This window comes from Corapipo altera, unplaced genomic scaffold (genome assembly GCF_003945725.1).
Source record: "Corapipo altera isolate COAL_440 unplaced genomic scaffold, ASM394572v1 120, whole genome shotgun sequence".
Lineage (NCBI taxonomy): Eukaryota > Metazoa > Chordata > Aves > Passeriformes > Pipridae > Corapipo > Corapipo altera.
Window position 1 is genome coordinate 61727 of NW_020885081.1, and position 27533 is coordinate 89259.

The 27533-nt window shown below is 60.3% G+C and overlaps 4 protein-coding genes across 4 annotated transcripts; 2 read left to right on the top strand and 2 right to left on the bottom strand.

Annotated features, from left to right (window-relative positions):
• The first annotated feature begins 2964 nt into the window (after positions 1 to 2964).
• On the top strand, positions 2965 to 5828 carry MPV17 (mitochondrial inner membrane protein MPV17). The gene is made up of 6 exons (XM_027669481.1): positions 2965 to 3098; positions 3361 to 3453; positions 3692 to 3787; positions 5248 to 5280; positions 5393 to 5445; positions 5522 to 5828. Exons 1-6 carry the CDS (start codon positions 2991 to 2993, stop codon positions 5589 to 5591), a joined length of 453 nt encoding a protein of 150 aa, XP_027525282.1. The 5' UTR covers positions 2965 to 2990; the 3' UTR covers positions 5592 to 5828.
• A 354-nt stretch (positions 5829 to 6182) lies between these two features.
• UCN (urocortin) lies at positions 6183 to 9505 on the top strand. The gene is made up of 4 exons (XM_027669450.1): positions 6183 to 6328; positions 7738 to 8483; positions 8519 to 8737; positions 8937 to 9505. Exons 1-4 carry the CDS (start codon positions 6183 to 6185, stop codon positions 9257 to 9259), a joined length of 1434 nt encoding a protein of 477 aa, XP_027525251.1. The 3' UTR covers positions 9260 to 9505.
• An 11188-nt stretch (positions 9506 to 20693) lies between these two features.
• On the bottom strand, positions 20694 to 24170 carry TRIM54 (tripartite motif containing 54). Its single transcript, XM_027669456.1, has 10 exons — positions 23988 to 24170; positions 23357 to 23529; positions 22788 to 22959; positions 22619 to 22714; positions 22263 to 22496; positions 22000 to 22022; positions 21743 to 21867; positions 21293 to 21394; positions 21098 to 21136; positions 20694 to 20892 (listed from the first exon to the last, which is right to left on the bottom strand). Exons 1-10 carry the CDS (start codon positions 24153 to 24155, stop codon positions 20882 to 20884), a joined length of 1143 nt encoding a protein of 380 aa, XP_027525257.1. The 5' UTR covers positions 24156 to 24170; the 3' UTR covers positions 20694 to 20881.
• Positions 24171 to 25326: 1156 nt separating this feature from the next.
• On the bottom strand, positions 25327 to 27429 carry DNAJC5G (DnaJ heat shock protein family (Hsp40) member C5 gamma). Its single transcript, XM_027669459.1, has 4 exons — positions 27255 to 27429; positions 26810 to 27023; positions 26522 to 26675; positions 25327 to 25932 (listed from the first exon to the last, which is right to left on the bottom strand). The coding sequence occupies exons 1-4, from the start codon at positions 27365 to 27367 to the stop codon at positions 25850 to 25852; spliced, it is 564 nt and encodes a 187-aa protein (XP_027525260.1). The 5' UTR covers positions 27368 to 27429; the 3' UTR covers positions 25327 to 25849.
• Between the last annotated feature and the right edge of the window lie 104 nt (positions 27430 to 27533).

Here is a 27533-nt window from a genome sequence, read left to right on the forward strand (position 1 = left end):
GCACTCGGGTGAAGGCACAGAGGTGCTGCCTGGGCAGAGGCTCCCAGGGCCCTGCCCTGAATTTCCCTAACGATGCTGCTGCTTACAGGGCTGGGAAGTGCCATAAATCTACCCCAACACTGGCCGGCAGCTCTGCTGCCCCAGGGACTCGTAGCCCTGAACACCAGACACCTCTGCCCCCACTGCCTACTGCCCTTCTTGTCCCCCCCAATCCACCCGGGGCTGGGACTGTGGCTGGGTGGTGGGAGAGCCCATCCTACCTGTGCTGGGTGTTCTCGGGGCCATGCAGGGGCTGTGTGGCACTGATGGGTGGGAGCGGGGTGTCCCTGTGTGCTCCCTGCTGCACCCCCTGCTCACAGCCTTCCCCTCGTCCTGCTGCTCCCCCTGTCCTGCTGCTCCCAAGCCACCAGCCCAGGAAGCTGGGAAAGCATAACCCCTTGGTCAGGGAGTGCCCTGCTGAGCCGGGGCCTCCCCTCACGGTGCAGCCACTGGCCCTTGGCCCTGCTGCCCCCGGGTGCCCCCCTGCCCAGCTGCTGGGGCCCTGCCAGGCCGCCTCGCTGCTCCCGCTGTTATTTTTATGGGATGTGATGGAGTCTATTGCTGGGCACTGCTGACCACACATCCCCTGGTGCCTGGCGAGAGGCCAGGGTGGAGCTGGGAGGGCTGCCCAGGGCCAGCCCTGCCCATTCCCCCCTGACCCCTGCCTGCTGCTGTGCAGGCTCAGTGTGGCCCTGGGCTGGCTCCAGCCCTGTTCTGCCTGTTGCTGTTTTGTGTCAGAGCTGGCCTTGCTGTAGCACAGCCCCTCAGTCCCTCCGGGCCCCACCAGCCCCCAGGGGCACAGGGCTGTGCTGGGAGGGGCACGGCTGCTCTGTGGGTGCTGGGCTGATCCTGGATGTGGTTCCCCCAACCCAGAAGAGGCTCTGCCCTCAGGCTGGGCTCTCCCTGCCTGTGGCAGGTTCCCAGGCCCAGCTGAGGGGGCACGACCATTCCCTCCGGGCTGGGGCAGCACTGCCGGGGCCAAGTGTTCCTGCTCTCAGACCCCCATTCACGGCTGGCCTTGGCCCCTCTCTTCTGGCTGTGCCATGGTCCTTGCAGCTCCCGTGCTCTGAGCCAGATACATTCCAACCTCCAGCCCTGCTTTCCCTTGCTGCTCCCGGAGCCTCTGGTGCTGCCAGCTGGGGCCGGGCCAGGGAGCTGCTGGCAGTTGGCTGTGCCTGCTGCATCCAGCCGTGCTCACCGCCCGAGCTGCTGTCCGAGGATCATGGGGTCGGGCAGGGCTTTGCCTCCTGCATCCCGGGCCCCAGGCCAGGCTGCTGGCAGGGCCCGGGCACAGCAGGCAGCAGCACGTGCCCACAGCCGTGACCTTGCTGTCCCTCCCTGCCTGTGGAGAGCAGCTCCGCGCTCCCACCGTGGTGATGCTGTGGGGATACAGACGGTGCCCTACTTAGGTTCAGGCCCAATTCAGAATCCTCTGGTCGCAGGAGCAACGACCTGGGGGTCAGCTGGGCACCCTGGCTCTGGGCTTGGCCTGGCTGCAGGCTCCAACCCCACACAGCCATCTCCCCCTGGGCAAGCACTGGTGCCAAAGTTATTGTGAGGGACTGGATCCAGCTGCACCCCAGGCCCGGGCAGAGACAGATCTGTTCCCCCGGCACAGCTTTGTCACCGCTGGGCACTGTGCCCGGAGCCTTCGGCACTGGATGAGTAACGGCAGTGCCACGGCTGCGTGTTCTCAATGAGCATCGTGCCCCTGCACCCAGCTCCTGGGAATGCTACCTGTGGGAGCAGCCAGCACTCTGGTGTGCTGGGCTGGAATCCTGCTCCTGCTGCCACCCCCTCCCCTGTACCACTGCAGCCCGTGGGCTGGCAGGGCTGCCCTGCCATCATGGGTGGGAGCAGAGGGCTCTGGGCTGGGGGACAGAGCCCCAAACCCTGGGGCTGGTCCAGGGTGGGAGATGGAACCTGTGAGGCGGCAGCAGGAGGTGCTTGGGGCCTCCATGGGGCTGTAGAGCCCGGGCTTGCCCTGTCTGGGGGCCACATGGCATGGTGTTGGGAGAGGGAGCTGGGCCCTGGTCCCCCATGAACCGCTGATGGAGCCCCTGGGATGGGGCTGGCCCTGAGCTGGCTGTGACAGGGGCTGCTGGGATGAGGAGTGCTGAGGCTGGTGCTCCCCAGGCCAAGGGCTTGCTGGGCTCAGGGCTTCCAAGTTCAGAGCAGAGCAGCAGTGGGGCTGAAGACCTGCCTGGGAACTGTCCCAGGAGGAGCGGGGGGAGTGAGCAGGAGCTGCCAGGGCCAGGGGGAGCAGCACTGGGGCTGGGGGGCAGCACCGGGCCAGCCAAGTTGCGTCGAAGGGGTCAGGGGTGTAGAATGGAGCAGGAGCTGCCAGAGGCCCAGCCAGGCAGCATCCCACCGGGGACACTGATCTGGAAACAGGGCCAGGAAGCCGTGCCAGCAGTCGGCCACAGCGAGGGGCTGGGGCAGCCCAGGCAGTGGGGAGCACATCCTGCGTGTCCTGGCTGCTGGCAGAGCCACAGGCAGAGAATGGCTCTCCAGAGAGGAATCACAGTCAGCTGAGCCTGCCTGGTGCACAGGGAGAGGTTTGGGAGAGGCTCAGGAGAGGCCATGGTGGGGAGCACAGGCAGCAACCAGGTGGACTGTCCTGAGAGCCCCAGGCACCACAGGCCCTGGGTGACGGGTGTTAATCAGTCTTGCAACAGGTCAGCCCCATGCCCAGGGCACCAGGAGGAGATGCAGTCGGGCACCCTTTTGGCCAGTGATGCTGCAGCGTCCTGAGAGGCCCGAGGTGCTCAGCAGGGCTCAGTGCAGGCAGTGAGGAGCTGCAGCTGGGACGGAGCCCGCGGGGCCAGAGCAGGCTCAGGCATCCCGGGGCAGGGGAGCAGCAGCAGCACTGGGGCAGGGGGCCCAGCCGTGGGCAGGGCAGGCGGTGGTCTTGCCCACCTGAACGGGCCGTACTGGTCACAGGGGTCCTCATGGGAGCTGGGGATGTGATTGCACAGCAGCTGGTGGAGCGGCGGGGGCTGCATGGGCACCATGGCCCCCGCACCCTGAAAATGATGGCCATTGGCTTCTGCTTCGTGGTGAGTGCCAGCACGGTAGGATGGGATGGGATCGGGGGCTCTTTCGTCAGGGTGGGGTCATGTTGCCCCCCCAGTGTGAGCTGGGATATCCTGATGCCAGCTCTGGCAGCCATGGGCAGGGCTGGTTCCCTGGAGCACGGCAGCACAGCCCAGTTGGAGGCAGGACAAGCCCATCCTGGTAGTCTTGGGCCCATATAACCAGCTCTGGAGCCGCCTTGGCTGGTGAGGGCAGGTGCTGCTCCTCACCTCGTGGCTCCTGCAGGGCCCTGTTGTGGGCAGCTGGTACAGGATCCTGGATCGGCTCATCCCGGGGAACACAAAAGTTGTGGCTGTCAAGAAGATGGTTCTGGACCAGGTTGGTGTGATGTGAGCAGGGGTGTCACATCGGGCTGGAGCAGCAGGATGGGGTGATGGGTGCAGCCATATTCCTGTGGCAAATTTCCATCCCATTCCATGAACCCCTGTGCCTGAGCTGAGCCAAGCCCCACTGTGGTGGAGGGTTGGGGTGGGCAGGGTCACAGGGGCTGCCTGTGGCCAGCCCAGCTCCAGGCACCACAAGCCCTTCGGCATTGGCCTTGGCTCCTCTCTCACAGGGGGGCTTCGCCCCGTGTTTCCTTGGCTGCTTCCTGGCCATCACGGGGGCCATGAACGGGCTGTCAGTGCAGGATAACTGGTCCAAGATCCAGCAGGTATGTGCTGCCGCCCTGGGGTGGAGGGGGGGGGCCCTGGGGAATCAGGGGGGCCCTGGCAGCTCCTCCTGGTGCGCTGGCCCTGGCGGCTGCTCCTGTTCATGGCTGTTCCCACACCCAGACACTGGGTCCGAGGGCCCTGGCAGCATCAAGTGCCCGGTGCTGCCAGTCTTGTGGGTTCTGGCACCACGGCCATTCCTGTGGTGTGGCACCAGAGTCCCACCTGTGCTGGGCACAGATGCCATGGGCTCCTGCGTGCCGTCCAGCCCTGCTCCTGGCTGGGTCTCCAGAGCCATTACCGATTTGGCTCCCATTGGCAGTAACTGTTGGAAACCGGTGCGAGCACTGAGTCAGCGTGTCCAGAGTGAGTCACTGGGGAACGGGTGCCCACCCACCACGGGACGAGGTTCGCTGGGGTGGTCGCCTGGCTGGCAGGGGTGGCAGCACCAGCCTCGTGCAGCGCTACCAGGGCTGCGTGTGAAGGGCCCCAGCCCAGCCAGACCCGCTACCCTGGGCTGGAGCTCTGCTGGGGCAGCATCGCCCAGAGCTTGTTCCTCGGTGGGGTGCCACCCCCAGGCACCAGCCTGCTGGGCTGCCAGTGTGTGCCCCTCATCCTGCCCTGGGGTGCAGGGAGCAGATCCCAGGGCAGGATTGTGTCACCTCTTCTTTCTCCAAGGTCTGCATGAGCCACAGCCAGGGTTGGGGTGCTCCAAGGCACCCCAGAGGCACATGTGGAGAGGTCTTGGGTACAGGCAGCACCCCACGAGCTCTTGTCCATCCGCTCCTGCTGCATCCAGACCAGCTGGTACCATGGATCTTGCTTCAGCTCCCCCAAAGCATCCCGCCATGGTGGGGGATTCCTGCAAGCTGTAGCTCCCAGCTGCCATGGCAGGGGTGGCTGGGCTGGGACCTGGGCAGCGGTGCTGGCAGCACCTTCACCCCTGGCTTGGGGCGCATCCGCCTTTCCCCACGCAGAGGAAGCGTCAGCAGAGCATCCATCACCCTGTGCCCGCTCGCCCCGTCCTGGGCTGCCAGCCAGCACCAGGAGGAGCCCGGGCTCCTGGCTGAGTCACGGCCAGGCTGGATGAGGGACTCGTCCTGCTGCCGTGGGGCAGGGATGCGGCACGGCCGCGGCTGCAACTCGAGGACAGAAGGACAGCGCCTTGGGCTCCCAGGGTGGATACCCTGGCTCAGTGCCCGTCTCCGTCCCTACCCCAGGGTGCCTGGGAGGGACCTGGGGGTTGTGGGGCTGAACAGGGGCTCACAGCCCACACCGGCGAGAGGAGCTGCCTGCCCGTGTGCCCTGGCTGTGGCACAGTGGGGATAGGGCGGTTGTGGCTGCCCTGTCCCTGCCACCCCAGTGGGCACAGCTGTGGGAGACACGGGCAGGGCTGTGGGGGCTCTGTGCCCCGTAGTGGGGATGGGGCCCTCTGCGTGCTCAGACTTCCTTTCTCTTGCAGGACTACACAGACGCCCTGATGACCAACTACTGTGTGAGTGCTGGCGGGTCTCTGTCTCTGTCCCTGTCCCCGAGTGCCAGGCAAGGGTGGGCACGGTGCACAGGCGCTGGCAGGGCCCCTCACTGCTCTCCCCTTCTCTGCCCAGATCTGGCCACCCGTGCAGATTGCAAACTTCTACTTCGTGCCCCTGCAGCACAGGTAGTGTTGTGGCTCTGGCCCCCAGCCCCTGGCCCCCTGAGCCAGCGGCTGTGGACCCTGTCCCCTCTGTCCCCAGGCTGGCTGTTGTCCAGTGCGTTGCCATCGTCTGGAACTGCTACCTCTCCTGGAAAGCAAATCGGATGTGAGGCAGAAGCCGTGTCCCACCCCTGTCCCCAGCCTGTGCACTGCCTGACCCTGCCACACCTTGGGAACCCTTTGAGTGGGTGCCTGTGGCTGTGGACAGGCTGAAACAGGCAGAGTGCTGGCAGCAGCTGTCCTTCTCTCTCCCTGGGGAGACACCATCACCACAGCCCCCACTGCCCCAGGGACACACTGGGGAGAAGATGGTGCCAGGGCACCCTGAGACAGGCCTGGAGTGGCTCCGGCTCCAGCTCCAGAGGCCTGGAGTGGCTTTGGCTCCGGCTCCAGCTCTGGCTGTACCGTGTGGCAGCTCTGCCTGCAATGTGTTTCTCCATCCATGCTCAACCCTCTCCTGGCCCCTGCCTGCATAGAGTCCTCCTGCCCCGGGCATCACTCCCCTTCCCCATGGCACATCCCTGGAGGAAGCAGGAGTGGGAGTGCCACTGGGCTGGGGCTGGCCCTGGGCTGGCAGTACCATGGGCACAGAGCTGGGGTCACTGCAGGCTGGGGGTGCTTCCCCTGAAAATGGGAGTTGGTGTGACTCTGCTGTAGACAGTCAGAGCACCAATAAATGGTGGTTTTCACTCTCGATTCCCATGGCCCTCAGGGTCGTGGCCCAGCAACCCCTCCAGGCCCTGCAGAAGCAGTTCCAGAGTGACCATTCCTGTGTTACAGATCGACAGCTCCACTCTGCCTTGTCCCAAGGCACTGAGTGTGGGGCTGTGGACTGCAGGCTGATGGGGTGAGCTGCCCCACTGACTGGGTGAGGAGAGGGGGCTCCAACAGAGGGTGGATGGTGGCTTAGGGGATCACCAGGTTCCACTGCAGCTGTGGGAAGGGTGGGGAGTAGGGCTGAAGCTGGGGCTGGGCCAGGGCTGCCGCCACCAGCGCTGCTGCCCCGTGGGGATGTGTGTCCATGCTCACCCTACACCAGGAGTGAGCAGACACAACCCAGCTCACACAGCACATCGCAGCCAGGGGCTTTGAGTGGAGCTGGTAGGATCATGATGGTTCACCTCACCCCCACAGGGCCTTGAGTCCCAGCCCCCTTGGTCTCACTGTAGCAGCCCCATGCAGCTCAATGGAGCCATCCCTTTGGTGCTGGCACCAGCTGGATTCTGCAGGCTGCCAGCATGGCCCTTATGGAGAGGATGCACCATCTGTCCTTCCTCCCTCACCTTCACACTTCTGCCCTGGGTTGGCCCTGGGCTGGCCCGGGCTTTGGGGCCACTCTAGGCAGGTGAGTACAACCCGAAGCATAGAGGAGCTGAATCCTGCTCCTGTGCACTCATCTGGGGATGGGGCTATAGAGCCTACCCAGCTGCTGGCCCTTGCCTGAGGGTGAGAAATGGGAAGGGGTTGTGGCTGCAGCCCCCAGCAGTGCTCGGTAGAGCAGCACAGGGCTGGGGCCAGGTGATGGAACCATGCATGGATGGCACCAGGACCTCAGGAGGACCTCGAGCCTTGTGTGGGCTTGGCCCAGGCTCTCTCCAGTATGTGGGGTGGGTGCTGTGGGAGGCAGGATTTTGCAGTCCCGAGGCACTGAGCCTCTTACAGCTCTGTCTGGGGGTACAGGAGGCTCTGGGGTGTCAGCAGTGAGTGAACTGCAAGCATGGCATGAGCCACGTGGCGTGAGCCACTTGTCCCCAGGAGTAGCTGCCCCATGGCATGGGGCTGCCAAGGCTTGGGGGCCTGAGCCCAGGCCCTGCTGAGGGCTGTGCCCTGCCACTGTGGGAAGCGGTGCCGAGTGCCAACCTTCACGCTGGATCATGTCACGGGGCCGTGGCACTGTGTGCTGCCTCGCTGCGAGCAGGGCTGTGCCCCCCTGCCCTGTGCCACCTGGTGTGGGACACACCGTGCAAGGGGCCAGACTGAGCCTCTGTCCCCAGATCTGCCCAACACTGGCACTGTGGAAGGAGCCCAGTCTGGGCCTAGCTGGGCACCTGCACCAGCGTCGGTTCTGGGTGTTGGCTTGGCTGCAGTTGGGGTTGGGGGTCTGCACTCGGGGGTCTGTTAGCAGCAGTGTGAAGCACTCGGTGGTCTGCCGGCAGCGTTGTGGTGCACTCAGGGGTCTGCCGGCAGTATTGTGGTGCACTCGGGGGGCTGCCAGCAGTGATGTGAAGCACCAGCAGCCACCTCACCGTTTGGCAGCGGCGCTGGTGCCCCATCGGAACACCCTGCATCGAGCACGCCGCTGCCGACTCCGGTGTCTCCGCTCTATGACTCACAGGACTTGGCCGGTGCTGCCGCTGCGCTTCGGGGTCTGCAGCTCCTGCACCTCGGCACCACCCGCTCTGCCCGGGGCACGGGGCTACAGACAGGCCGGGGGTCCCCCACCCATGACTGTCCTGCCCCGGAGTTGCCGGTGCCCGGGGTGTCCCCCCCACGCCCAGGGATCCCCCACACGCCCAGGGATCCCCCCTGCCGCCGCCCACGTTCCCTGCTCAGGACGCCGCTGCTCGAGGCGGCCGCTCGACCCGGTAACGTGGGGGTCCGTCGAGGGGGAGCCACGGCTCAGCCTGATACAGCTCACCGGTACATCTCACCGGGAGCTCACCGATACATCTCACCGGGAGCTCACCGGTACAGCTCACCGGGAGCTCACCGGTACATCTCACCGGGAGCTCACCGGTACAGCTCACCGGTACATCTCACCGGGAGCTCACCGGTACAGCTCAACGGTGCGTCCCGGCCGTTCAGCACCGCGGACAGCGGCGGAGAACGGGACTGGCGGGGGGCAGCAGAGCCGGGAGAGGGAGCGAGGGAACCGGGGGAGCGGGGGACAGAACGATCCAAGGCACCTGCTGGCACCGGCCGCGGCACCGCCGAGCCCCGTTGGCGGGCGCCGGAACGGAACCGGAGCGGCGGCCCCCGAGCGCGGGGAGAGCACGGTCTGCCCCTCCGCCGGGGACCCGCTGCCCCGCAGCCCCGTCCCGCCGCCGGGAACCCGCTCCCCGCCGCCCCGGTGCCCCCCGCTCCCGCCCCCCGCTCCCGCCCCCCGCCGCCCCGTGCGTGCCCGGCGCTGACGTCAGCCCGGGCTCCGGGGCCGATATAACCCCCGGACGCGCCGCCGGCTCAGCTCCCGCGGGACGGACCGCGCTCGCTCCGCCGCCAGCACCGGCAGCAACAGGGGACGGGCACAGCGCACCGGGTACGGGCCGGGGCTTGGGCACCGGGCGGGGACAGCGCCGGGTCGGGGCCGGGGGGCGCAGCGGGGATGGGACGGGGCGGCCGGGCGGGCTGGGGGCACCGAGCCCGGGGCGGTCCCCGCGCCGCCGGGGACGCGATTCCCGTCGAGCCCCCGCAGCCGCCCCGGTCTCTACTGTGGCGCTGAGCCCTCGGACTCGCAGGTTCGGAGGGACCGAGGATGCGGCGGGCGCTGCTCACTCTGCTGCTGCTGCTCGCCCGCTCGCCGCCCGTCGCCGCCCTCCCCGCCACCACCGACGGCTCCGTCCCGGCGGCCGCGGCCGGGATCGGGGATCGGGGCCGCCCGCTCTGGCCGCCGCTGGCGCCGCCGGCCCCGGGGCAGTGGAGAGGGCGGCGGGACGAGCCGCCGCTTTCCATCGACCTCACCTTCCACCTCCTACGGCACCTCCTGCTCCTCGCCCGCGCCCAGAGCCAGCGCGCCCGCGCCGACTCCAACCGCCGCATCCTCGACGCCGTGGGACGCTGACCCTGAACCCCCCCCGGGACCGCCGGACCCCCCGGGAACCCCCGTAACCCCGGGTCTGCACCGGCCTCCGGCCACCGCCTCGGGCTCTGCGCTGTGGGGCACCCGGCGCCTCACCGGCGAACGCACCGGCACCGACACCGGCACCGGCTGCACCCGCCTCAGCCCCGGCGCTGGGGTGAGTGGGAGCGGAACCGGCCCCGGGACGGTCCTGCACCGATTTTGTAATAAAACGTGGTGGAAACTCGAGGCGTGAGCAAGTGCGGGGCGGGGGCAGCTGGGGCTGTGCTGGGCCAGGGGCTGGAAAACTGGGAACGGGCTCACTGGGAATGGGGGATGGGCTCACCAGTTGTGGGGAATGGACCCACAAGGGATGGGGAATGGGGTCACCAGGAACAGGGAATGGGGGAATAGGCTCACTGGGATTGAGGAAGGGGATCACCAGGAATGGGAAATAGGCTCACCAGGAATGGAGAAACAGACTCATTGGAAGTGGGGGAATGCATTCACTAGGAATGGGGGAACAGGCTCAGAGGGAATGGGGAATGCGCTCACTGGGAATGGAGAAAGGGCTCACCAGGAACAGGGAACAGGATGAGCTAGGCTGGGACTGGGTGGCAGCAGCTGGGCTGTCAGCACAAACCCACCAGCACTGGGGATGGGGCTGTGTGTGTTCCCGGGCCAGGGCATGAGATATTGTGGTCTCTGGGGAGAGAAGATGCTCCCAGACCCTCAGGTGTGGCAGCAGTGGGAAGCAGAGGGCACAGAGTGGTGGGAACAGCGGGTCCTCATCACCAGTGAGCTGGGCACAGTGGCTGCACCCACCTGTGGGGATGTGAGTGGGTGAAGCAGCTCCACCCTGGGATGGCTGGTGAGGCTGGGGAGGGACAGACACCGTTCAGGAGCACCGGGGGTGGGGGGCACCTCTGTGGGACACACGGTGCTGCTGAGCAGGTCAGGGCTGGAGCCATGGGCAGGGAGGGGGACACTGTAGTGGGCTGTGTTTCAGGCCCCCAACCAAGAGGACAGGGATGAAACCTTCTGAGGCAGCTGGGGGAGGTTCAGCCTCCCCATGGGTAGCCCTGTTCCTCACCAGGACCTCCAGCCCTGTCTGTGGAAGGTGTCTCTGCCTGTGGTGGTGGGTGGGACTGGGTGGTCCCTTCCTATCTAAACCAGCTGAAAATTCTGTGGTAACATCCCACTACATGCTGGAGGGGCAGTGTGGCAGGGCTGGAGCAGGGAGGAGTGTTTTTGGGAGGGGTGCCTGGGAAGGACTGTGTGAGGATGTGATGGTAGAGGAGGTCGGTGCCCGGGGCAGGCAAGAGAGCAGGTAGAGGGGTGCAGGCAGGAGGTGCAGCCCCTGGATTTTGAGTGAGCCACTTTTGGTGACCAGATGGCTCTGGTAGGAGGCAGCTCCAAGGGATGAGGGAGCTGAGGAATGCCAGGAGGCCTTTGGGAATGAGCTTGAGGCTTGGCTGCAGCTGGAAGGGACCTGGGGAGATCCCCCAGTCCAACCTCTACTCCAGCTGCTTGTGCTGTGTCCATTGGGGCTTGAAAGGGCAAATTCCACTACGGCATGAGGACCCTGGAGCTGGAAGAAGGATTGTACTGGGACAATTATTCTTTGGAGATATTCATATTGGATGGGACACTGACCTGGACACTCCACTTCAGCCAACCCTGATGAGCAGGGCTGGGTGTGGGAGGGCTCTAGGGGCCTCTGGGCAGCCTATTCCAGATAACCTGTGTGATCAGCTTCACTGCAAAAATACCCCAAACCTTTGGAGGCCAGTTTGTGCCAGTTGCCTCTCGTCCTGTCATGGGGCTCCACTGGGAAGAGCTCGGTTCCCTCTTCTTTCCCTCCCATCAGGCAAGTATTTACATGGATTCAACCCCCCAAACCACCCCAGTCCCTTATTTTGCAGCAGGTGCTCCAATCCCTTCAGCATCACTGGGACCCCTCCCTGGGCTGCAGAGGTCACTTCCTTCTCGCCCCTTCTCTCCCAGCCTGACCAGATGCTGCATCCACAGCCCCTCCTGCTTTGTGGATCCCCCCACCCAGGGAACTGTTGCTCACCCAGATCTGCTGGGAGAAGATGCCACTGTCACCTCCTCAGCTCAGCGTCACCACTGAGGATTTTGTTGTCCTTCATGTCCTTCAGTAGCTGCAGCTGGACAGTCATGATTAAGCAATAGCACCATGAACCTTGTAGGCTCGGCTAATCTTCTCTTTTAAGGAAAAAGGAAGACCACTCCAAGAGGAACGGGCTGCCTGGGTGAGAAGCACCAGGAGTGTTGTCAGCAGGACTGGGCAGCACCTGGGGAAAAGGTAATTCCAGCAGCGGGAGGTCACAACCAGTGACTCACTGACCACCTCCTCAGAACAGACCCCCAACAAACAGAGGGAAGAGCTGCTCCTGCAGAGGGATCAGTGTGGGAAGGGAGAGACACCCAGCAAAGAGGGGTTTGAGTGCTAGTCAATAAAAGAGTTCTGTAAGCTGTTACCAATGAATGCTGGTGCCTTTGTTTGCTCAAATGGGTAAATAGTGTAAAGTTCTGATGCTTGGGGAGCAGGGAACGGCCTGGGGGAAAACCCCAGACCCCGTCTCTGTGCTGACTGGAATAAAGCCAGAAATCCCTCCCCTCAGAGTGGGAACTGGGGCTGTGCACCCACCTGGTGACTGGGGATTGCACACGACCAGCCCTGACACTGGGACAACCAGCACCGCAAGGGCACAACACATTCTGGAGGCATCTGCTTGGTGAGGGGTGTGGCTGAAAATTGCCAAACAGCAGGATTTTGGGATTGTGCTCTGCATAAGCTGCAGAAGCAAAAATTTTGTTTCTACACTTTGGTAACACACGTACTGGATTTTTGGTATTTGCACATGTTTTTACACCAGGAGCTGGTGATGTAGAAACTGGGGTTAGAAGTGTGTGCACTGGGATAGTGTATGAAACATCGGAAATTTCAGAACTGAAATGGGTTCCTCTGATTCTTTAAAAATTCCCCTTTGCTCTCCCCTTGGACATATCCTGAAGAACTGGATAAATCTGGGGGTGACCATAAGACTGAAGATAAATTGAAAAGATGCTCTAATCAGTGGTGGCCTCAATATAAATTAGATGATGGTGAAAATTTTCTGGAAAATAGGTCTTTGAAGCATAATATGATTTTACAAATGTTATTTTGTAGGAGGCAAAACAACTGGGATGAAGTCCCTGATGTAGATTTGCTTTTCACTTTAAGAAATAATTAGTAAAGTAAGGAAAAAATGTGGTTTAGGAAATTCAAAGTATCAAAATGAAACATATTTTTTGGTCAATGGAACAAGAAAAGAGGGTAAGGGGAAAGATACTCATTGTATAGGATGAGAAGATAAAAAAAGACAAAAACTCTAAGTTTCGTTGTCGGCAGCTCCTCCAACACGAGGATCAAAGCTGGAGGTGGTCAGTGAATCTGGCAATGAAAGAGCTGGGTTTGATGCAACGCCTGTTTTCTGGAGGACCAGAGAGAAAGGGAAGTCGGTATTAGAAGCACCTTTAAGGCAGCAGCCGGACCAGAAGGGGGAGGCAGTGGACGTGCGTGTGCAGGTCACACTTCGGACTCGCTGAATCAGAATCAGCGAGCAGGGAGATGCCACAGGAATCCCGAGGGAATGTGCAGTGGGATTAAAACCGTGATGTCAATTCATAATCCAAACTGGGCTCTTCTGAAATACTTGTCTCCCCATGAGGAATGGAGGGCAGTTTAGAAAAGGCTCGGGAAGGAGGAGTTAAGAAAACAGAAGGATTAAGTTCAGGTTCAGGGCATTCCAAATCCTGACGAATTTCTCCCTAAGAATGACCCAGAGTGGGATTTCAATCAGACTACTGGTGAGATTCACTAAAATTGTATCAGGATTTAATTTTGATTTAATTGGGAATCCAGAAGGGAGTGGAGAAACCAAAACACCTTGGCAAGTTGTACGAACAGAAGCAGGGAGCAAAGGAGTCTCCTTGGGCTTTTTATGTAAGATTGTGTGAGGCGGCTCCCACAGGTGTGGACTCAGATGCAGCAAGGGAGGGAAGCAGGGTGCTGTTTAACAGACTCTTGCTTGAGCAGTTCGTGCCAGGTATTAGAAAGAAATCCAGAAAGAGAGAAGGAGCACTGAGGATGGTTATTTCCCAAGTGATGTCTGTGAATAGGGAAGAGGCAGAAGAGAAGGAGAAAAGCTGAGTGAGATTCCCAAATCTGTTGTCAGCTGCCCTGACCAACATGCAGGGATAGAGAGGAGGCAGAGGGTGAGGTGGATTTTGGGGACAAGGGTGAGGATTAACACCCCTCCAGAAGGATCAGGGTGCCTGTTGCAAACAGGAGGGGCACTGGGAAAAGGAGTGTCCCGAATTGCAAACAGACAGAGGGGAGAATCAGAAGAGGTGGGACTTATGACAGAAACTGGGCTGGACTGAAGGGGACCAGAGGCATCTCTCATCATTGCCCTGGCCAATCCTTTGTTCCAGGTAAGCTGGGGAATGAAACAATGGATTTTCTAGTGGATACTGGAGCAGCTTGTTCTGTAGTTACAGAATGAGGGACCTTAAGTGGGTTGCCCCATGGGTTGTGCAGCTCTTTGCTGATGGAAGCAGTGACACGTTGAACGGACAGCAGGAAATTGGTCACACTGTGGACACTGCCAGGGGGGCACCAGGAAACAACCCACTGCCCAGCAACACCTCTGCCAGAGAGCTGCACTCTGAGCCCTCACTCAGCCCCTGCAATTGAGCTGAGGAAAGAAAGTCAATATTTATACTGACTCAAACCTGTCTTTGGCGTAGTCCATACTCATGGGGCAGTTTGGGAAGAGTGACAAATTTTGAACTCGCAGGGGAGTTTGGAGAAATATGGATCTGTAATTACAAAGCTAGTGAAAGCAGTTCTTCAAGCAAATAAAGCTACAACAATCTAAAAGTGCCCTAGGAAAGAAATCCCGACCCTGTAAAGGGGAAGCAAAGAGCAGATGCAGCAGGGAAAGAAGCTGCATTGAGGAAACCAAGAAGTGTTGGTTCCACAACCCTGTGTAGTTTCATTTCCAACGAATTATACAAAAGGGGAGGAACAATGTGCAGAACAGCTGGACTGTACTAAAAATAAAGAAGGATGGTGGGAAACACCTGTGAAGCAGCTCTTGGTCCCTGAGGGGATGATGGAAGCCCAGCTTAAAAGGCTGCATCAAGAGATACACGTGGGAGCAGATGTGTCACTGCTTTTAGCAGAGAATTTCTCTGGACCCAAGGCACAAAGCTTTGCAGACAAAGTAATAAAAAAATGTGTAACTTGCTGTGCTGATAATCCAAAAATAAGAAAGAAAACATGGGGGGGAAGTGTAAAGTGAGGAATAAGCCCTGGGGTACTTTGGCCAAGGGATTTTACAGAATTACCCAGATGTAATCAATGCAAACATTTATCAGTATTCATTGATCACTTTTCTGGTTGGTCAAGGCTTTCCTGTTTTGTACCAACCAGAGTAGAACACTGATCAAGGTTTGTTAAAAGAAATAATACCCAGGTTGGGTATTCTAGAAGAAATTTCTTCAGGTAATGGACCCAACCTTATAACAGCAATAGTGCAGGAAGTGTCCAGGTTGTCACAGATTATTTGGGAATTACACACCCCATGGAGCCCACAGTCCAATGGGAAGGCAGAAAGGATGAATCAGAGGCATCCAGGTTATACCAAGAGGCTTAGGTGGAGCATCACCTTTGTCTCATGAGAATTTGTCCACTCCTGGAGTCAAAGCAGTAATGAGCCCTTTGGAAATACTATAGAGGAAGGAATTCTAGGGCAACCTTGTGTGGAAGGATGGTTGGGGGTGAAATCAGAGGAAGCTGAGTTCTATTCACATCTGTGAATGAACTGTGGATGCAACCAATGGCAGTTACAATCTTAGGGGAAGGTGAAGAAGGTGCCTTACCTATTGAAATTTGAAAGGTAATTTGGGATAATGGGATTGAATTTGAAAAGAAATTCCAATCCTGGTGGTACTTAGTTCATTTTCTCTATGATCCCATCAGCAACATGGCCACAGTTTTTGTGCTGGTGATACACAATACTTTGGTATATGATATATACCCAATCACTGCCTTAGAATTGAATCACAAGAGAACTATACTCCCCTCTCTGGAGCACAGTGTGGGCCCAAAAAGATGGAAATAAATGGCAGACTATTGATGTTGATATATGCATTACATGAGAGCAATAAGGATTAATTTATGAAAGTCACACCATCAAAGATCAAGACATTTGTCTTAATGTTGAGCAAAATGTTTGTAATTTTGAGATTCATCCTAATGAAAACCTGAAAACTGTATGTGTATATTGGTAAAGGAGGTGCTTATATGAGAACTCCTTGTGATTTTGCATTTGTGGATAATGGTACTGTAGATACAAGTAATCACTCTGATTTCTGTACTTGTAATTTTGTCAAAATGATGAGATGCAATTTTAATCAGGCTGTAAAAATTAATAGGATGTATAATCTAATTATGCTTTGATTCAAGACTTGCAGCGACTTCCATTGGTGTGAACCTCGCGCTGGTAAATAAACTGTTACAACGTGAAAATCTGAGAGACTTGCTGGAAGGAGCCTGAGAAAGGGGACAAAAGACTTTGATTACTGTCCATCACAATGTGGAGGAAATACATTGTGTGATGGGACAGGTGGAGAAACACAGAGAACACCGATGGTGGGTGTTCACCCACCCTGTGGGTGGTCACCAACAGCCACTGGAATTCTCAACCAAGTGCTTCACCCTGATGCTCTTTTGTTGGTGTTGACCCTTCTGCTTTTTGTTCTAGTGACTGTGTTGCATGTTAGAGTTTGGATGATTATGAAACAATTACCCTACCAGCTTCCCCCACTAATCCTGGACAACCCACATGCTGCAAACGTACCAGAAAATCCACACAGTACAAAAGTGTGAAACACACTCAGTTTGGACATCGTGGAGCTTGAGTGACTATGGGATGGATTATGTGAGAAGGCGGCTGGAGGTAAAATTAGTGGAAACTGAGTTCTACTCACGTCCTAACAGAAGTTGTAACAGTAGGGAAATTATGGGGTGAAATGCAGCTGCTGCTCCCTGGATGGGCTGCAGGGGCAGCTCCACGACAATTCCCCACAGAAGAGGCAGGACCTGCTCAGGGGGTGGAATGGGGGGTGGGATGGAGTGGAGATACTGTGAGCAGGGTCTGTGGGAATCCCTGTAGGGAGGGGAACTTTGTGGTGCTTTACAGCTGATAAACCTTATGGCACCTGCCAACCAAGGGACAAATGGAGAAGATGTCCTGTTGCTGAGCCAACAACTGTGGGGAAATCACTCTCCTCAGATGATCTTGGTTCATTAAAGCCTGATTGTAATATTAACATATCCCTCCATCCCAGAGTTACCCCCCTCCAAGGTATGACCACCCCCCACTGGAAATGAGCTCTAGATTTTATTGACTGTATCTTTAAAGGTGAAGTGAGAGAATTTTACACCAGACAGCAACAAAGATATTTATGACTGAAGTCACTCAAGCTCCACCTAAACATAAAGAATTATAAAGTATAGAAGAAAGTTGAGAACGGGGGAAAAGTCAGGGAAGACTCCACAGTAACTGCTGGGATCAGTCAATGGGCTGGATCTATCTGTGCCCCACAGGGGCCTCTTGGGTAGGAGCTGCACCCCATGCACACTGAACACTTTTATTGAGGCTTAGGGCTTGTCTGGGTATTGCTTTGGATATGTTTTTGTGGTCAGGAAAACTCCCCACAGTAAGGGTCAGGGAGATCTCCCCTTTTCACATAACACCTTGTGAGCACACACAGAGATAGGATGAGGGGAAAGGGACAGGCAGTGGCAAAGAAATATTTAATTTCTCTTTCACAGCATTTACCCTCATTCACAAGTATGTAAATCAGAGCCACTCCCCCCTCCTTCCCCTGGACACTCACGGACACTTTTTTCAGCCTGGAGATGTGGTGCATGTCCGAACACAGACGGATGAGACTCTCCAAGAAAGATGGGAAGGTCCTTACACTGCAGTGTTAAGAACATACATAGCAGTGAAAGGAACAGGAATCAACTTTTGGATCCATCAAGAGTGTGGAAAAGGTCCCTGAGTCCAGAAAAGATGCATGGCACTCATGCCCATCTGGAAACGTGAAGTTCTGACTGACTGAGGATATAAAAGTACAAAGCTCTGTCATTTTTTAAATATCTTTATGTAACCTAAAATGTAGAAGTGCTTTTGTAACGTTGTTGTTTTATGGGGATCCAAAGAAACCTGATTTTACAACTTGTCCAATCATTTGGGAGAATCCACATCTCCCTCTGTGGAACTGCTGGTTTTCCAGTGCCACAATCAGCTGAGGACCCTTTGGGTTGAGGAGTTTTAACATCAGATTTAAATCTAAATTTCACACCCGTGTTGGGTAACGGTTCTGGGATTTTAAAACTCCCCCTGAAGAAAGAGAAGACATTTGGACCAGGAAAATGGTTCCTGTGGATGGATAATCACACCCTAAATTGACCCTGGCACATGACTGACTGATGCTGTGCAAAGGGACACATCCCTCCTTCAGTCCCCCAAACCCTGTGAAGATTTTCCATGGGGATGAGACATGCCCCAAATATGAGAAGGGTGAGAGGACGGGAAGTGGTATTATTTGCAAACCACTTCTTGGGGCATGGAAGGAGTTGGGAACTGGAGAAAGAGAATCCCACCATCAGTCATTGCTGCTGCCTGCATGAGAGACACAAAAACCACTCACAGCTGAATTGCATCTGAGAATTTAATTGCTCAGTTTCCAAAATATAAAAACAAAGATTGGGACCAATAATAAAAGCTACTTGGACAAATACAGTTATGGAAAATATCCCTATTATGTGTAAAATCAACCAAATTCCATCAGTGGGACCCGCAGTTGGGTGAGTGATGACAGGACATGGACAACCCAGCTGCCTTTCCAGAGGAAACTGAAAAGACAACTTTAGGAATGTTAACTTTATGTCCTTTGTGCAGAAAAAGGCCTTTGGAAAAAAATTATCATAGAATCACAGAACAGTTTGGGCTGGAAGGGATCTTAAAGGTCGTCTGGTTCCACCTCTATGACACAGCAGGGGCACCTTCCACCAGCTCAGGTTGCTCCAAGCCCCGTCCAACCTGGCCTTGGACACTTCCAGGGATCCAGGGGCAGCCACAGCTTCTCTGGGCAGCCTGTGCCAGGGCCTCACCACCCTCAGAGCCAAGAATTCCTTCCCAATATCCCATCTAGTGCTGCCCTCTGGCAGTGGAAGCCATTCCCTGTGTCCTGTCCCTCCATCCTTTGTCCCCAGTCCCTCTCCAGCTCTCCTGGAGCCCCTTTAGGCCCTGGAAGGGGCTCTCAGGTCTCCCTGGAGCCTTCTCTTCCCCAGGTGATCACCTCAGCCTTCTCATCTGTTGCTAACAGTTTTCCAGTGTTGTTTATGGGGAGTAACATCTTCTTTGACTTTTCTTTTCTAGTTAGCAGACCTGTAGAAGCCCTTCCTGTTATTCTTTTCATCCCTTGCCAGGTCCAGTTCCAGCTTTGCCTTGGCCTTCCTCACCCCACCCCTACACAACTGAACTGCATCTCTAGGCTCTTCCCAGGTTACCTGTCATTGTTTCCACTGCCTGTGCATTTGCTTCTGTCCCTTCAGTTTGACCAGCAGGTCCCTACTCAGCCCTGATGGCCTCTTGCCTTCCTTGCCTGGTTTTTTGCTCCTGGGGATCACTGGCTCCTATGTTCCATGGAAGATTTCCCTAAACATCTGCCAGCTCTCTTCAGTTCCCTTGTCCTGAGGTCAGTCTCCCAGGGGATCCCACTGACTGTCTCCCCAAAGAGCTGGAAGTTTGCCTTCCTAAAGTTCAGGGGCCTAACCTGACTCCTTACCTGAGCCACGTCCCTCTGCAAACTCCACCAGTGCAAGATCACTGCAGCACAGGCTGCCTCCATGTCCCCAGTTAGCTCACTGGCATTGGTGACCATCAGGTCCAGTATTACATCCCCTCTGGTCCTGGCTCAAGAAGTTGCCCTCCAGGCATCTCCTGGATTGCCTACAGCTCACTGTGCCCTGTAGGGGTGGTTGAAGTCCCCCAGCAGGGTGAGAGCCTGTGAGCTCTTATGGGGAAGAATAAAGAAATAATGATGATCCTTGGAGACATCCTTGAGCTGGAGCTGCAGCAGGGTGGGTGCTAGAATCCATGCTCAGTGCAAAGATCACCTCTTCCCAAAATCCATATAGGGTTACAATTTAACTGGACAAGCATAGGGATCAGCAAATGCCAGGGGGCTTCTTGAGGAACAGGCTGGGCAGGGAGGGCAGCTACAGGTGATAAGCCTCTGGAGACAGGACACAAGGAAGAAAACTGCCCAAATTGGGGAAAAACACAGGTGGGGCTCTTCTGAGGCTGGGGAAGCACCCATGGATGCTGAGGGGCTGCTGAGTGCTTGTGAGTCCCTCTCTGTCACCTCTGCAGGGTGACGGGAACAGAGGGACATCCCCGAGGGGTGGAGAGAGGCAAATACTGCACCCCTAAATGGCTGGTGTGGGGATGGAGAGGCTCAAGGCCCTCTCAGTCCCCAGGGACCACCCGAACCCTCCCCGGCATGTTTCTGGTGTGCGAGGGAGCAGATGGTGATGGGGAGCAGCCCGGCTGGGCCCCAGGGTCAGTCCCCAAAGCCACACTGCCTCTGCCGTGAGGGACAGTTTGGGGATGCAGGAGAGCAGAGATGTCCCTTACCCTGTCACCCATCCTCCAGGACACTGCTCCTCAGGCCCTGGCCAGCACGGGGGCCCCAGATGTGCTCCTGGTCTACCGGGAGCTGGGGGGCTGAGGGACCAGCCCTTGCTGCCCCCTCAGCTGGGCAGGGGGTGGCAGTGGGGACCCGCCCGTGGAGTGCAGCCCCAGAGGACCCACCCAGCCCGAGGACCACCGGCCCCTTGTGCATCATCGGCCGCATCAGCCGTGACGCCAGGGCGGCGGGACGAGGCGGGTGACGCAGCCAGTGCTGCCGCTGCCCTCCCAGGGGGCCCGGCCGGGGTTCGGGGGGCGTGGGCCCCGACCCGGCGCTGATGTGGCCGTGTGTGTACTCAGCCAGCTCATCCCGGCAGTGTTTGCTTGGAGCACCCAGGGGACAGTGCTGCCGCGGGCGCGCAGCCGGGGCTGGAGGGGCGGAGGGTGCCTGTGGATCCTCGGCTCCAGGCAGGGCTGTGGTTGGGTGGGGGGCAGAGCAGGCTCCGAAGTGTAAAACTCCCGAGTTGCACTGGGGCTCTGGGGGCACCACTGGGTGGGGGAGCAGGGGCTGCACTGGGCTGGACCCCATGGGACCAGTGTGAAGCCACCAGAGGGGCAGCCTCTGTGTCCACCCCACCCACACACTGCACCAGAGATGATGTCCTTACACACTTTTAATGTTGGAGAGGGGCAGTCCCCATTTGAGAAATTCCAGCAGCAGGGATGGAGTTCGACTGGGAGTGCCAGGGATGGCCATAGCCAGGGGTGCCAGGGATGGCCATAGCCAGGGGGTGACAGGGACAGCCATAGCTGGGGGTTGCCAACATTGCCCCACGGTGTCACCTCAGTGCTGACCTATGTGGAAAAGTGGCCTCAGCCCCACGCAGTGGGGACTGCAGGACCCCAGCCCCTGAAGCAGGGAGACAGGGATGGCCTGGGGAACACCTGAGGTGTGACCCCTCCAATCCCCATCTCCACCCCCATCCCCCCCAAGGAGGTGTCTCCTCTCCCCCACAGCACTCCATGGCTCTGACCATCTCAGTCCCCATCAGGGTCTCACCATGGTGGGAACTCACTGGCTTCTGCCTCGGCCCCACATCTGCAGAGGGAAAGGGGGAACAGGATGGAGATAGGGATGCCCCGGCACTCTGCAGGACCCACACACCTGCATGCAGGCCACGGCACAGCTACAGGCACGGCACTGGGCATGGCACTGGGCAGGACACAGCACCAGGCAGGCATGGCAGACACTCACCCTCAGCAGCTTCGGGCGCCTCCAGGCTGTCCAGCCGATCCTCCTCCGTCGCAGCCTCACTGCCCTCCCCGGGTCCATCACCCTCATCCTCACCCAGCGGCTCTGCAGGCAGGGGACAGCTCAGCTGGGACCCTCCTCCCTGCAGCACGGGGACACCCCGGGACACCCCAGAACACCCCAGGAGGGACACAACCAGCCAGGACACCTCAGAAGGGAGTGTTCACTAGCCCAGAACATCCCTAGAGGGACTTGACCAACCCAGCATGGGAGCCAGGAAAGAGCCTAGGACAGGGTTGACCCTGAAAGGTCCCTGGGCAGTGCTGGGCAGGGGGGTGTCACATCCCCATTCCTGTGTGTGAGCCCCTCACAGGGTGTCCAGTGGTGGGAGGCTCTGCTTGTCTGAGGGCTGGGCACCCCGAGCAATCTGGGCACTTGTCCTGGTGCTGGCACCTGTCTGGAACTCGATGGTCCTCAGCATCTCGGCCACGTAGTCCACGTTGATGGAGAAGTGATCCATGTTCTCATAGCCAGGCTCGGGGCGGCTGCTCATGGATGCCTTGGACATGTCCGTGATCCTGCAGGGCAGGCAGACCCTCGGAGCTGTGGGGTCCAGCACCCACGGGGCCCTCAGCCACAGCCCAGCAGGGACAGACACAGCTGTGACCCCCCCTGCCCCCTGTGCTCCCAGCCCTGCTCCCTCCACTCACTTTTTCAGAAGTTCCTTGGAGTGCTATGAAGGAAAGCAAGGAGGAATCAGTATCTCCCAGACATCACCCCCACCACAGCCCCACTCCAGCACATCCCAGGGGCATCCCCAGATCCTTTGGGGGTAACCACAGCCCTCCCCATGTACAGCCCTGCAATGCAGCCCCAGGTCCCACAGGGACCTGTGGCCCCACCACACAGTCCCAGGGCAGCCACAGCCCCCAGAAGCTTCTGTCCCCCTTCCAGCCCTGTGCCCCGGCTGGACCTGCAGGTACACGGCCATCTGGGGCTCCTCCATGGCCTGGATGGCAGATTCCACCAGTTTGGAGGAGGCCTCCAGGTGGTCTCCGTACTGGCGAATGAGCCCACGGACACGCTGCAGCTTGGTCTCCTGCTCAGCTGCGATGCTCTGCAGCAGCTCCTTCTTCCGCTCCTCCAGGATCCCGTACAGAGCATCGAACCGCAGCCCCACGTGCTGCTTCTGCCGCCGACTGTTCTCCTGCGGGACGAGGGTCGGGGCTGCACCGTGTCCCCCCAGCACAGCCCTGGGGCCAGACCACCCTAGCCCCACCGTGTTCCCCCCACTGGCACAGCCCCAGGGCTGGGCCTCCCAGCCCTCACCTCGATGGTGTGGCAGATCTCCTCCATCTGCGTGATGATGGCCTGGATCCGGTCATTCCCCGCCACCAGCATGGCGATGCCGTCGCTGAGCTCGCTCTGGGAGGGGAACAGGCATGAGGGCAGCTGCAGGGGTACCCCCGGCCCCCCAAGGGCTCCCGGGGCCCCTCACCTTCTGGCGCTGGTAGACAGCCGGCAGTGGGGCCACCTCGCAGTCCTTGTGGGCTCCGAACACCTTGCAGAGGGAGCAGGTGGGCACCTCGCAGCGCAGGCAGTAGATGTTGATCCGCTCGTCCTCGTGCTCCTCACACATGAGGTGCTGCTCGGCCTTGTTGTGCAGGGGTCTGAGGAGGGTCGGGTGGGAGGGGGTTCAGTCAGACATCCCCAGCCCCAAGGAACACCTCCAACCCCAGAGACGCCCCAGCTCCCAGGGACCACCCCATCTCCAGAGACACCCCAGCCCCAGAGATACTTCTGACCCCCAGGGATACCCCTGGCCTCAGGGATGCCCCAGCCCCAGTAACACCCTTACTCCCAGAGTCACTCCCAGTCCCAGGGACACCCCAGCACCACATGAGCCCCATGACCCCTCCAGCTCCAGCTGCACTCCTGCCCCCAGCTCTGCATGCCCAGTCTTCCATGGGCTCCCCTTACCCCACTGTGCTTGCCCTCCCGTGAGGATCCCCAGTGCCCCCCTGGGCTCCCTTCCCCCGCGGGTCTTGCCCCGCCGCTCCCCCGCACCGGGCCGACTCCTGCTTGTAGATGTCGATAATGTTCTCCACGAGCAGGTTCCGCTGCAGCCCGTAGACCCCGTGCCGGTCCAGCACCACCTCGTGCCGGCACGACGGGCACCGGAACCGTCCTCCCGACGGCACCGCGCTGGACCCCCGCGACTGCCACAGCGGATTGGAAGCCTGGGAAGGGCACGCGGGGGGTCACGACGGCGGCACCGCGCACCCCCGGTACCCCGGCAGACCCCGGCGGCCCCCGGCAACTCCCATCCAGGGAGCGAGACCCCGTCGGCTGCGCGCCCCGCACCCCTCAGGCACGGGCAGAGACAAGGACACAGGCGTGGAGACAGAGATGGAGACGGGCAGGGGCATGGACACAGGTGGGGACACAGACATGGCCCCCGCTCCCCCCCTCCGCCCGCCGGGAGCGGCCCCGAGCTCAGCTCAGCTCGGCTCAGCCGGAGGTCCCGGCGGCCGGTCCCGGAGCCGGCGCCAGGCCAGGTCTCCCTCGACAAGGGGGCCCGGTGTTCGTCGTGCCGCTCGCCCCCCCGCATCCCTGGCCTGGGGTCCCGGGGTTCCCGGTGCCGCCACAGGCCGGCCGGGGGTCCCGGTGCCTTCCCCGCCCCACCGGCCGGTCCCACCTGGAAGACGTCGTTGGCGCACTTGCGGCAGAGGTTGTGCTGGCAAGGCAGGATGACCACGGGCTTGGAGAACATCTCCAGGCAGATGGGGCAGATGAGCTGCTTCTCCAGGCTCTCCATGCTCCGCGCCTCCGCCAGCAGCGGCTTCAGCCCCACCGCGAAGTTCATGGCCGCGACCCCGGCCCAGCCCGGCCCGGCTCTGCCCCTCGGCCCCACTCCGCTCCGCTCCGGCCGCCCGTTACCCACTCTGTCGCGGCCCCGGCCCCGGCCCCCAGCGCTAATTTTAGCCGCCCCCGCCCCGCCAGGGCCGCAGCTGTCGGCGGCGTCGGGTGACACTGAGTCACGGCGCCGCGGCGGGGGCCACCGGCCCTGCCCGCCCCCCGGGACCGCCTGAGCCCACCAGGGACCGGCTGGTCCCGGCACCGTCTGACCCCGGAACCGGCTGATCCCCCGAGACCAGCTGAGGCCCTGGGATGGGCTGAGCCCTGGACTGGCTGAACTCCGAGGACTGGTTGACCCCCAGGGACCAGCAAACCCCTCCACCGTGCGCATCCCACCCCATCCCAGCCCGGAGCCCTCGGCCCAGGCAGCCCCAAGTGCCTCGGTGAGCAGTGCTGCTCCCCAGGGCTCCCCCGCTGCCTCCCACCTGGGGAGGACAAGGTCCCAGGGGACCAAGGCTGGCTGGTGCCGGGGCCATAGAGCCAGAGGGGAGCAGGGCCCAGGCAGAGTGGGATTGGGAGTAATACCGGTGGTGGGGGGTGCCCCCTCCTGCAAGCAGCTGGGTCAGGGGAGGTTGGGATCCCCCAGACCCCACAGTTCAAGCCCAGTGTCATCAGGGTGGCAATACTGGTGCCAGGGCCCCTCTGTCTCCACTCACCCTGGAACCCTGGCTATATTTAGGGGGTGAGACAGAGCCCATGCAGCTGCAGATAGAGGCAGTGACCAGGGGTGGGAGGAAAGGGCAAGGGGCTCACTGTGTCCCCCTCAGCCCCCTCCCTGACAGCCCTAGACCTCCACGGGGCCACAGCTCCCTAGAGAGCAGGGCAGGAGCAGGTTGCCTGGCCAGGCAGTGGGGAGCAGGGCTCCAGGACTGCAGCAGCAAGGAGAGGGAAGAGAAGAGAGCCTATGGGAGCCAGCAGCAGGGGACACAGAGTGGTTCCAGGTGGGTGGTAGGACACAAGTGACACTCACCCCACTCAGGACATGACCTGCCTACCCCATTCAGCTCACCACCCCATGGGACCCATGGGCACAGCCCCCAGCACGACAGGACCAGGCAGAGGCACATCCTGCTGCGGAGCATTCCAGCAGCCCCAGATTAGCCGAGGCAGACACGAGCTCCCCTCCCATCAGCCTTTAATGGTGCCCACAAGACCTAGAGGGCAGAGGAAAGGGGTACAGACAGCAGCACCCCGACCCCACAGCAGCGTTTGGCACCCAGCACCCATCGGGAGGGTCCCATGAGGGGGGAGTGGGCTCAGCCCAGCCCCAGAGGTTACAGTGTGAATGGTCTCGGACAGCTCGGCTGCCTCGCCTGAGCTACAGAGCCGGGCCTGGAGTGCTCTCTGCTTGTGCTCAGTGCCCGGCAGGGCACGGCAGCGGGCGAGGCACTGGGGGGGTTGCAGCAGGGTGGGCTCTGGGCCACCACCACCACCAGTGCTGGGACGCAGGGGCATCGCCCCGGAGCTTGAGCAGGGGCCCGGGAGCCTCTGCATTGATGCTGGCCAAATTAACCTGAGATTATACCCCTGCTGGGGCTGGAAAGCCAGCCCAGAGGGTGGGACCAGGGTCCCGGAAAGTGACAGTCCCAAAGGAGGATCCATGCCTCGAGTCCTGGGGGAGCCAGCGGGAAGGGGTCAGCCTCAGGCATCAGCACTGGTGCTGGCAGCCGGCAGCGGCTCCGTGCTGGCAGGTGGGGGCTGTGCCACAACAGGGATTTGCGGATCTGAAAAGGAAGAGCTGTAGATCAGTGGCTCAGCCCCACCCCGTGGTGCCAGCGAGCAGGAATCTGGGGTGTCCCCATACCCCTGCAAGGGCTCCCACAGCCCAGAGCTCCCACACCCAGAGCAAGGGCTCCCACAGTGCCAGCGCAGAGCCCTGTGGCAGTGCCCCCACCCCACAGAAGCCCGTGGCACTCACCCAGCGTCAGCCCCATCGACACCAGCATTGCCAGTGCCAGAGAATGGAGCCAGCCTGGAGCATGGCTGCTCTTCCCATGCTCCATACCCTAGAGAGCACAGGAGAAGGGTCTCCGAGCCACAGGTTGATTCAGGGGGGCCCTTTCCCAGGGGCAAATGGAGGAGGAGAAGGCGTCTCCATGGCCCATCCAGTGACTCCCTCTGTCACTGTCACCAGCCCTTGCTCACACAGAAAACACCGAGGGCTGGCTGGCTGTGGCTAAATCTGACCCAAGCCCTGAGCCAGAGCTCCATCCCCCATGTGAGATGTGACAGGGGGAGACCCCAGAGCCCTCAACAAATCAAATGCAGGCAGTTCCAGCTGCTGGGGCTCCAGCCCGACCCAGCCCAACTCACCACTGTCCTCCGCGCGCATCTGCGCCTCCAGGTCCTTGGGGTCCACGTACTTGTAGGACTCTTCCTCCTTGGGCGGGCAGCATGTCCCGCAGCAGAAGAAGCAGCAGCAGCAGCAGCAGCAGCAGGTGAGGGCACTGCAGCACAGCGCCAGCGCCTGCAGGAGGGACGGAGGCGCCGTGAGCTCACCTGAGCCCTGTCATGCTGGTCCCGTGAGCCCATACAAGCCCCTGGCCTGCCGGGAGAGACGGTGGCCCACTGAACCCATGGATCTGGATGATGCCGGCTCACCTTGAACCACCACTTGGACATGAGGAAGTAGTGCCGGACGGCATCGTCACCGAACTGCTCGGCCACATAGAGCCCGAGGGAGCCGTACTGGTCGTAGAGGCGGCGCTTGTCCGCGTCGCTCAGCGTGGCGTGGGCGCTGTTGATCTCCTTGAACCGCTCAGCCGCCGCCGGGTCATCGGGGTTCTTGTCCGGGTGGTACTTGAGGGCCAGCTTCCTGCGGGGCGCGGCGGGGGGACCCCCGGCATGGGGTCACGGCCTCGCTCCCCGGGACAGACCCAGAACCCCGGGATGGGAGCACAGCCTCGCCCCTCGGGACAGACCGAGGCCCCCGGGGTGGGACCGCGACCACCCGGGCGGGATCCCGGCCGCGTTCCCAGGACGGACCCACATGCCGAGGCTCGCGGGACGACTCCCCGGCCGGTCCCCTCCCCGGACCCCCCCGTACCGATAGGCCTTCTTGATCTCCTCGGGGGAGCTGCCCTTCTGCAGCCCCAGCACGCGATACAGGCTCTCCCCGACCCGGGACAGCTTCCGCTGCGGCCGCGGGGGCTCCGCCATGGCCGCGCCGAGGGCCCGGGGGTCGGAGTGGACGCGGCACCGACCGCCCCGGACCGGCCCTGCCCGCGCCCGCTTCCGCCCGCTCTGCGCACGCGCCGCCCGCGCCCCGGCACGGAGGGCACGGCCCGGACAGACCGTACGGGGGACACCCGCACCGGGGACACCC